The following is an 11,284-nucleotide window of genomic DNA, read 5'->3' on the forward strand; positions in this document are numbered from 1 at the left end:
CTAGCAAACGCAAGGCCCTGGGTTCGGTCCCCAGCTCTGAAAAAAAGAACCAAAAAAAAAAAGAAGAAGTAGCTGAGTGTGGTGGTGCATGCCTTTAATTCCAGTACTCTTTTGTTTGCTTGTAAAATTTATTTATTTATTTTAGGTATATGAGTACACTGTCACTCTCTTCAGACACACCTGAAGAAAGGCACTGGATCCCATTACAGATGGTTGTGAAGCACCATGTAGTTGCTGGGAATTGAACTCAGGACCTCTGGAAGAGCAGTGTTCTTAACTGCTGAGCCATCTCTCCAGCTGAACACCAGTACTCTTTAATCCCAGCATTTAGAAGGCTATCTGTGAGCTTGAGGCTAGCTTGATCTACATAGTTCCAGGACAAGCAGGGCTACGTAGAAAGAGCCTGTCTCCAAACCAACAAACAAACAAACCACCCCAAATAAAACAAAGCCAAGATAATGGATTACAACACTCATTCTAGAAATGAACACTACTGAAAGCATAAAAACAGCTGAGGTGCTGCTGATCAGTGGTGACACACGCCTTTAATCCCAGCACTCAGAAAGAAGCAGAGATCTCCAAGAGTTCAAGGCTAGCCTGGTCATCCTGGTCTACAGATGAAGACAGCCAAGGTTACGGAAAGAAACCCTGACTTAAGAAACCAAACCAATCAGGAAAGTTTGTGGTACATGGCTTTAATCCCAACAATCAGGAGTTATTGACAAGTGGATCCCTGAGTTTGAGGCTAGCTTGATCTATAGAGCGAGTTCCAGGATAGCCAGAGCAGCCCAGAGAAACCCTGTCTCAAAAACAAAACAAAACAAAACAAACAAACCCAAAACAAAACTGAGATCACACAAAAGGTTTTGAAGGTAGAGACCTCTGAAGTACAAAAAACAAAATAAAGCCAAATTAGTTTCCTTTGAGATATTTATTCCAAAAAAAATCTAGCTTTTGAAATTCCAGATTAGATTGTATCTATCCAAATGAATCAAAACCATATGGGTCTGGAGAGATAGCTTAGCAGTTAGAAGCACTTACTGTCCTTACAAAGGACCTGGGCTCAGTTCTTTGCACACAATCATTTGTGTCTCTAGTTTCAGGGGAACTTCCAAGGGCACCAGGCATGCATATGTGCACACACTCATACACACAAACTAAATAAATCTAAAATTAAAATGTAACTCATTTTACATGCTATGATGCACATTAATGCATATACTTACTCCTAAGAGTACTGTGTTACAAGGGACCAGGGCTAGTCACTTTAGCAAAAGACAAGATAAAGAGCTGGGGTGATAGCCCCATGACTGAGTGCTTGCCTAGCATAAGCAAGGCTCTGGGATGGACCCTAGTACAAAACAGCAAACAGTCACCCCAACAGCCAAACAGCAACAAAAGCCAAGATAACCTGTGAACTCTATTGTAAACATAATTTCAAAACATTATTCTGGACAGAACAGAACCCTGTAAGTTTACTGTATTTTATGTGAGCCTTGCTTTACTTATAAAATGTCTGTTTATAAAAATCACTAATCTGGCTAAATACAGAAAGAAAACACTACTATACACTTCAAAATGACTTTATGATGATCCATTGTGAAAAAAAGTACATTAGAATAAAAAGATCCAGGGCCAGTGAGATGGCTTACTGGGCAAAAGTCTTAAGTTGTCTCTGGAGTCTTTCTTACAGTAAAGGAGAGAACTGATTTTTTTCTTTTTTTTTCAACAAGGTCTCACTATGCTGTGGTTTGTCCAAAGTTATCTGTATTTTGATGCTAATTCCACTGCCCCAAGGACAGCAGTCTAGTCACTACTCAGGAATCAGGTGACTTCATCAGAACCTTCTCACCATTGAATTTGTAAAGTACAGGTGAGGGGCAGGTACAGGATAGAAGGAGGCCTGTCATTGGAGAAGGAAGGATGGGCGGGAGACAATTTTGAAGGAAGAGGAGGAGTCAGAGAGGAGAAGAGACAGGAGGGAGAGAGGAGAGAGAGAAGCAGTGGCAGGACCATGGAGGCTGACGTTAAGATTCTGCTCTGTTTATTTACAGGTTGTTATTAATGTTCCTAAGGGATGGATGGTACTGGGCTTTGTATGTTTAGGTGGGTCAAAAGTATTGTGTTGTGTGTTCTTTTATGTGATGGTTTGAGCGTAGGAAAGTGTGTGGTGGCAGGAGACTCTGGGCCGCCACGGAGTTGGGATGTGTTTCTGCCAAGTTATCTCTTGGGACACTGTGGTGTGAACTGAGCGAAGTAAAAGACACCAATACTTTTTTTTTATTTTTATATTTTTACAACAACACTATATACTCTAGCTATTCTGGAACTCACTATATGGATCCACCTGTCTCTGCCTCCCAGGTGCCACCACTATGCCTGACAGACTCTCGATAAAGCTGTCTTATGACCTCCATACACAACCTATGTGTGTGCATGCTATCACCCACAGTAGTAATGAAAGAGCTGGGGCGGGGGGGGGGGGGATCCAGAACCTATTTTAATTTTTAAAAATGTATCCATTAATTGATTGATTGACTGCCAGCACAGGCTATAGGCCACAGTGCACACATAGACTAACTGGTTCTCTCTTTCTATTATGTGGGTTCCTGAGACCAAACTCAAGTTGTCAGGCTTGCACTGCAAATCTTTTACCCACAAAGCTATTTTGCTGGCCCAAGCTGATGGGTTTTCTTTTAAAAAGCATTTTTCCTCTTAGATTTTTAAAGATATACTGTGCGTGCGTGCGTGCCTGCCTGCCTGCCTGCCTGCCTGTCTGCCTGCCTGTCTGCCTGCCAGTATGTGCATGAGTACAAGTGCCTGTAGAGGCCCATAAAAAGGCATCAAATTGCCTAGAGCTCGAATTAAAGGCAGTTGTGCTGCGGTCTAAACTTAGGCTCTGGAAGAGTAGTGCATGTTCTTAGCCATTAAACCCCTTAAACCATCTCTCCAGACTACCTCTATACTTTCTTCTAAACTAATGAATTAACCTACCCGAAATTCTTGTCTTAAAAATAAAAACTAGCTTAAGAGTAAGACATTTACTCATTCATAAAACACTAAGCTGTTTCTAAAACCCCATTGACTCAGAGCACTGCCCCTACAGATTCCGTTCAACAAACTGATCTTTGCAAGTTTCCCATAGTACTTATTTCACTATTTTACTTGTTTCCCTCTTTTGTCTCTCTCTTCCTAAAACATCTGAGAGCTGGCATAGTGGTGCATACCTTCAGTAGTGGCACTGAAGAAGTAGGTGAAGTTAATGACAGTCTGGCCTGCATAACGAGCTGCAAGTCAGTCAGGGCTGAGAAGGAGCAGATGCTCAGCAGTGCAAACACTGAGTGCTCTTACAGAGGACCTGAGTTCAGCTCCCAGTACCCACATCTGACAGCTCACAACTGCCTGCAACTCCAGCTCCTAGGGATCTGATGTCCTGTTCTGGCCTTTGAGGCTGACCCCCAGCATACACACCCCTTTAATAAGAGAAAAAGCATCTACTAAACCCAGGGGAAGCAGAGCTAAGAGGAATACATTTCTTCCTTTTACAGAAAATGCATAATTAAAGGAGAATTGGGTAGAGAGAAAAAATCTGTTTAAGTGTTTCTTCCAGCTGACCACTGTCTGCGTCTGCCTCTTCCTGCTGCTGGGCTCAGGAGTCTCAACGGTGCTCTGCTCAACACAGAGAATGTAGGAAGCTAAAGCAACTGCTATACTCCACATCCCCAGCTCCCATGAAAGGGACAAGCTTAACTGAAAGTCCAATGACCTCCCACCCCACCACCCCTGCCCCTGCCAACAAAAGCAACAAAAAACCATCAGTTTTCTTCGGAAATCAGAGAAAGTGATATAAAAAATGCTAGTTAGGCATAAAGGCCTAGGAAATATGGGTTTTTGTTTCTTAGTAAACAGAGATGAAAACTTCAAGAATAAAAGCTTATAAGAAATTAGACACTAAGCCAGGCAGCGTTGGCACATGCCTTTAATCCCAATACTCGTGGAAGACAGAGGCAGGTGGATCTCTGTGAGTTAGAGATCAGCCTGGTCTACAGAGTGAGTTCCTGGTCAGTCAGGGCTACACAGGAAAACCTTGTTCTGAAAAAACAAACAAAACAAACAAAAAGGCCAGGCTTGGTGGCATACACTTTTGATCTTGGTACCTAGGAGTCAGATCTCTGAGCATCAGAGCTTAACCTGGTCTACAGTACAAGTTCCAGACCAGACAGAGCTAAGCAGTAAGACTCTGTCTCAAAAACAAAACAAAACAAAACAAAACAAAACAAAACAAAGAAACAAACCAAACCTTGCAGAATTGTGTAAGTAGAGTATTAGCCATGCCATGGTTTTACAGCAACTGCAAACAAACAGAAGCTCACTGGACCCTTACATCTAGTAACAATAGGGCTGTTAGCAGACACACTGTGCCTGCACATGGCGACACAGGAGTAACAAATGAACACTTTCCTTACTTACCTACGGAGACAGCCAGATCAATGCTGGTGGGGAAGCGACGTAAGTACTGTAACACAATCTCCAAACACCCTTCTTTGTTGAAAATGGATACTGCTCTACTACTGCATTCACTAAATAGAAGAGGAAAAAAAGTTCACTATTCATATTTTAACATGAAGAAATCAATCACGGAAGTCTATGAAAAAAATTATGCTTTATAAGATCAAAGATCAGGCGTCAAAACACCCACCACTTTTATAAATAAAAAACATCCACTCTTATTTATTGTACATGACAACCTTCGATCAGGGCTTCGTTCCCTTCACACTAGGATCTCTTGGTCGATCTCTACTTACAGGTTAGAGCTGAACGAAACCTCAAAAATCCAACTTCCCATTTTACAAACTTGAGAGAACCCAAGACCCCTGGGTGAGGCAATCTATCTGCAGCCCTGTATCCTGGTGTGGCGGCACACTGCCCAGGCCTCAGTTCCTTATGTATATAGACTATTTTTTTTTCCACTATCACTCCATAATAATGCATTCAAGTAAGGACAAAGCCCTCTATCACACGAAAAGCAACATTTCTAATTGAAAAATCACATTTTTATGTACTCCTGGACTGCAATTATAATTCCAACAAGAATTTTTAATCTTCAGATTAATTACTCTAATAAGTATTAGTTTTGAAATCACAGAGCTTCTTTAAAAGAATCAGTATTACTAATAAGCATATACACTAAATACAGGTTAAAAGAATAATTTCACTCATGTTTCGGGATATAACCTGAATGCAAACATACACATAATATATTAACAGAGATTAACAGGTGACTCATACAATCAAAATATACTCTGTTAGCTATCTCTTTAGTTATTTCAGCACTAAACTATAGCCAAGAAGGCAAAGCATCTATCAGTAAAGAAATGTAAAGAGTGAAATGAAATTCTAGGAGTGATGGTGACCATAGGTGGTTAAGACTGGACTCGGAGGGACTCAAGACAATAAAGTTACTTTGGAGATAGAAATATTAGGCCAGTGTTTCTCAACCTGTGGGTCATGACCCTACATACCAGATATTTACATTATGATTCATAACAGGAGCAAAATTACAGTTACGAATAATAACAAAACAATTTTATGGTTGGGGGTCACAACATGAGGAATTGTATTAAAAAGTGGCATCATTAGGAGGTTGTGAACCACTGTATTAGGCTCTCTTTAAAGAAAATATTCTTAAAACGCCCAGTTCAAACCATATGTGGTGGCTCACACTTGTAGGCCCAGGACATGGGAAATAAAAACAAAAGAGTCAGGAATTCAAGGTCATCTTCTACTACTTGGCAAGTCCTAGACTAACTTGGCCTATACCTGTCTCAAAAAATAAAAATTAAAATAGCTGGAAAGATGGCTCAGCAGTTAAGAGTAAGTGCTGTTTTTGTAAAGACCCAAGTTTGATTTCCAACACCATTATCAGGTGGTTCATAACCAACTTCAGGTCTCTGGCCAGGAAGGTTACCAGCATTCACATATATGGACCCACGCACATACATGTAACTTAAAAAACACTAAAAATTCAAGTTCAGTGATCTTCTAGCGACTGGAGATAAACTACAGTGGGAGAACACGCTTAGTGCTTAGCAGCCATGAGGCCCAGGGCTCCCAACAACAAAATTACATAAAATAAAAGATTTATGGTGCACATAAAAACACCAATCAATCAGTGGCTCATGCACCATCTCTTACAGCTAATTTGCAATCGCGCAATCAAAAGATCAAGGAAGGGGGACCATGAATTCAAGACCAGCCAAAATTACATAGTGAGGTCCTGGGGGTAAAGGGGAGGCAGGGAGAGAAGGAAGGAACAAATGAAGAAAGAAAAGGGGGGAAGCCATTTTCTCAAATCTCTGCCAGTATTTCTGGAGGAATAGAATGTGACTACTAGTTAAGATGAAATCACAGGCAGACGCAGACTGGTAAGTAAGCAGCTTTTCAAGATTTAACTCAGGGGCAGGGGGATAGCATAGGGGGTTTACGGATAGGAAACCGGGAAAGGGGCTAACATTTGAAATATAAATAAACAAAAAAAAATATCCAGTTTAAAAAAAAATCTAACTCAATGTTAAAGTCTCAGAAACACTGCTTTTAGGGTTTTAGTTGCCCCCTACTGAATATAAGAAACTGCGATTCTGCTATAATTACAGACGTAACACCTAGCTTCAAAAGTGCTTCTAGGCTTTGTTTCTGGCTACTTTCATTCGCAGCCGTGGTCCACTTTTACCTAATTAGTGCCAGCAACATGGAAAAGAAGTGGCCTTGTTCCTAGTCAGTCCCAGAGAGCGCCTCTTGGAATCTACTTCCTATTCAAAGTCACTACCAGAGCAGTGGATAAAAACACCAGCTAATGTTTGTGGTCTCTTTTCACTCCAGACACCACGAGCGTACACGCCGTGTTGATTAGGAGGATGAATCAATCGCAAGTCACCACGTATTCCCACCTGCTTTGTGGCACACATCTGCGGGCGGATGCTACAGTTTGAGAGAGAGCCGCAGACTGAGCAGTGACACAACAGGAGGATGCTGCTGGATGGAACTTACCATACGTTCCATAACACATTCACAGCCTCATTGGCTATGCTCTCTATAGAGTTTCTTTTCTTATCGGCTTTCTCCTGTGGAGACATCTCGTTGGAATCCAGTCCAGAGCTACACTGCAACCAAACATCATGATTAGCACCCAGGTTCAAAAGAACCGTTAAGTAAAAACGCTAGCAATAGTGAAGAATTACAACCTCAAAACACCAGAAATTATAGTGGTTAATTAATCACATCAAATGGTTATAAGGACAATTCTCAAAATGGTGCATCCCTTGGGCATGGAGAGACGACTCAGTGGTTAAGAGCATTCTCTGTGTGTCCAAAGGAAGGTTTTACAGTGCTCTTGCCTGAGACCTGGGCTCAGGTCTCAGTATGCACGTCAACTGGTACACGGCTAGGTATAACTTCAGTTCTGAGTGATCTGACACCCTCTTCTGGCCTGTGAAGGCACATACACGTACACAGCAATCACTCACACAGATACACACAAATAAAAACTTAAAAAATAGAAACACAGACAAGAAAGGTCATCAAGGCCTCCCCCATGCAGTCCACTCTTTGCATGAAAGTGCAAGATCAATATAAAGTATTTTCCCTAATATAATAAAAGTCAGAATGACAGAGGGCGCTGATGTAAAGCGAATAAACACGTTTACATATTAAAGACAGAATGACAAAGAAATACAAGAGTAAATATCTGTACAGCATCCTGTAAGCACTATTCTGAGCATTTTACAAGTATTAACTTGTTAATTCTCACAACAAACTTGAGGCAGCTTAACTATTAGCCTTTATCTCCCAGTACAAGTAGGACAGTAAGATAAAGGAGGCTACTGAAGACAGAGCGGAGTGTGTGGTAAAGCTGGGCTTCGGCTGCAGGTCGCCTCCCAACGGCACCCTTGACCTCTGTGCGGGACTGCTTCCTAGCGCAATCCAGGGCGCTCTCTAAAAGGTACTCTGAGTCTTAGACTTCTTATGGGGAGAATGCCCTCTGCACAGAAGGTTTTACAGCATCCCCCATCTCTACCCAACTGAATACCAGCAGCGTAGCGCTGAAAGTCGCCTTCAGTGCAGCACCACGCCTTTGGAGGGAGCAGGACCGATGCCTCACATCACAACTCTATCTCTTCTGTAACATTAGTGAAAATGTAGAGAAGTAGAAGAAAGGCATGACAGGCTGAGAGGAACCGTAAGAGTCTAGCGTCCTTCACCAATGAGCTACATCACGTACTGTGAACAGTGAGAGTACAACAGAATCTTTTTAAATTCATAATGTCTGTGCCTTGGGCCTATCCGCACAGGATAAACTAGTACAAGAATACTTGCCTTGGACTTGGGATACAGTTGGCTGGTGGTAAAGTGCCTGCCTGGTAGGCACAAAGATCTGAGTTACCTTTCTAGCACCACAAAAAAGAAAGGGAAAAGAGACTTGTCTCAGAGGACCTCTGTGGAGATGGACTGACAGGCAGACGTGAGTGAGCAATCAGGAATCAGGGAACGGGCTTGAACAGGAGTGTGTGTGTGTGTGTGTGTGTGTGTGTGTGTGTGTGTGTGTGTCGGGGGGAGGGGGAGACAAACGGACGGACGGACGGACGGACGGACAGGGTAAGTGTGCATATCTTTAGGAAGGGCTCTTCTAATCATAAAGGTGGCAGAGACACAAATAATAAGAGATTGGTAGTAGTGATGCCTTTGTACTGTTTTCAGGGGAAGAAGTGAACTGTCACAGTTTAAAGGGACACATAACAAACGACACCAAAGTACTGAAAAATAAAAAACAGACAAAAGAAACACCCAAACCTGTCTCCTAAAAGCTCCACACAGAAGTCATCATTCAGGCTATCTTAAATGTCACATACCTCTCTTAGTAGTGCCACCAGGGGTGTCATGATGTCCTTAGCCACCATGTCATCACAAACGTCAAAACCTCCACAAGCACTGAGGTTTCTACACAAGAAATGTAAACATGTTTTACTTTTAAGTCATATCTTACAAAATGCTGCTAAGTTCTGTATGTTTAACCACAGTTAAGGCTTCCCACAGAAAAACTGTGTTTGTCAGATGCTGGAGAACAAGCCTACAGATTTTCTTTTTTTTTTTTTTTTGGTTCTTTTTTTCGGAGCTGGGGACCGAACCCAGGGCCTTGCGCTTCCTAGGTAAGCGCTCTACCACTGAGCTAAATCCCCAGCCCCAAGCCTACAGATTTTCAACTGACCCGGTCCTCAGCACATCAAATAACTCTGTCATTGTCTTACACTGCCCGTTGGTTTCAAGCAGCAACATGACTAAGGCCACCCTTATAAAGGAAGCATTTATTGGAGGCTTGTTCAGTCTCAGAGGCTTAGTCCATTGTCACGGTGGAGCATGGTGACATGCATGGCACTGGAGCAGTAGTTGAGAGCTGTATCTTAATCAGACAGAGATGTTGGGCCTGGTGTGGGCTTTCTGAAACCTCGAATCCCACCCTCAGTGACACACCTCCTCTAACCAACACCTACTACAACAGGCCATACCTCCTAAGCCTTCTCGATCAGTAGCACTCACTAGTGACTAAGCATTCAAATACAGGAGCCTATGAGGGCCATTCTTATTCAAACCATCATATCCCTAGTAGCAGTCTCTGTGATTACTACTAGTTGTATTTTTACATATATGTATTATTGGGTTAATAATAATCAGTATACTATTAACACTAATTTTAATAAACTTGATTTATATATTTATCTGGTTGGTTGGTTGATCAAGACTGGGCTCCTATGTATAAAACAGCCCTGGCTGTCCAGGAACTCGTTAAGTAGTTCAGGCTGGCCTTAAACTCACAGAGATAAAGGTGTGCACCACCATGCCCAGACTTAACGATTTATTAGGTTGGAAATGACATCTGTATTCCTCACTACACTGTTCCCCAAGCCTAGTTGAGTGACTGGCACACAGATGCTCTATCCAGCATTTACTAGACTGAAACAACACACACAGGCACATCTGTAAGAGCACAAATACTAACTTTCTGCCCTCCCTACAGTTCACTCTATGCACAGCGATCAGAGTGACTTTTGCTTTTTGGTTTTTTTTGAGACAGGGCTTCTCTGGGTAGCCCTGGCTGTCCCGAAACTTACTCTGTAGACCAGGCTGGCCTCAAGCTTAGAGATCTGCTTGCCTCTGCCTCCCTAATGCTGGAATTAAAGGCATGTGACATCATGCTGGAAGGTCTAAATTTTATTTAAATTCAGCCTATCAGTTATTTCTTCAGCGGATCATGTTTTGCTGCTGCGGTTAAAATCTCATCCCCAAACTCTAGATCACTTGTATTTTCTTCCTATGTGTTTTAGGAGTTTTGAATTTTGCACCTTATATTCAGAGGTGAGGCCCCTTAGTTCATATGGTGAGTGGCTTTTTCAAAACGTAGATTACACCACTCCAGTTTAGAATAAATCCCTCACCTCGGCAGCCTCAGCAAATATAATCTCCCCACGTTTCTCCTTGGCCACATATGTCAATCTGCACTCTGCCTTTCTCTGCCATTGCTATTCCTCCCATAAAGAATGCTCACACCCTTTTTTTCCATGCCTGGTTCTCTGATCTTCTGGCCTGTTTATAAATGTGACATCTAATTCAACTCCCCCTCAACCCGAAATGCACACTCCTTTACATAATACGTCTCCATAATACTGTTTTGTCTTTTAGCTCGTTTCCAGATACCCTCTCAGTGGAGCTCCTGGAAAGACATCTTACATGCTGAAATGACCGTTGTACTTGGAGCCCAGACTTGGAAGACTTTATCCTATCAGGACCCTGGGGTGGGTTTTGAGAGGAGGGAAATGTGAATGAGGTTTAAGGGTTGGTGAAGCTGCCAGGTGGATACAAAAAATGTGTGTAGTCGGTGGGCCCCGGGGTCCTTTGGAGCATGGACTCACATCTCCATCCACTGCAAACCTGAGTTAACCAGCAAGTTATTCTCCCTCCAGAAGTAGAGAAGGCATCGGGCGAGAGTTTGTTTGCTCGCAGGGACACTGACTCAGACGCTCTAGAACTCACCTCAGAGCTCCGGCCGCCGTCTCCCTTACCGCTAGACTTGAGTCCAGCAGCAGCGGCCCAAGCCGCCGCACGGCATCCCGGCGGGCTAAGTCTGGTAGTGCCGGCCGCTGCTGCACTAGCCGGGCCAGTCCCGCGCAGGCGCACTCGCGGACCTCGGCGCTCGGGTGCTGGAGCTGTGGGAACCAAGACGTCAGAGTCGCGT

General features: G+C 42.9%; 1 protein-coding gene across 1 annotated transcript in view; it reads right to left on the minus strand.

Moving 5' to 3' along the window:
- Heatr3 (HEAT repeat containing 3) overlaps positions 1-11,284 on the minus strand; it is a 37,865-nt gene that overhangs the window by 26,342 nt on the left and 239 nt on the right. The window contains exons 2-5 of the mRNA XM_341654.10: positions 11,083-11,255; positions 8,907-8,994; positions 7,048-7,160; positions 4,471-4,580 (exon numbers count right to left, since the gene is read on the minus strand). Of these exons, the coding sequence (XP_341655.3) occupies positions 4,471-4,580; positions 7,048-7,160; positions 8,907-8,994; positions 11,083-11,255 (484 nt within the window). The remainder of the gene's footprint in view (positions 1-4,470; positions 4,581-7,047; positions 7,161-8,906; positions 8,995-11,082; positions 11,256-11,284) is intronic.

The sequence above is a fragment of the Rattus norvegicus genome, chromosome 19, assembly GCF_036323735.1.
Source record: "Rattus norvegicus strain BN/NHsdMcwi chromosome 19, GRCr8, whole genome shotgun sequence".
Lineage (NCBI taxonomy): Eukaryota > Metazoa > Chordata > Mammalia > Rodentia > Muridae > Rattus > Rattus norvegicus.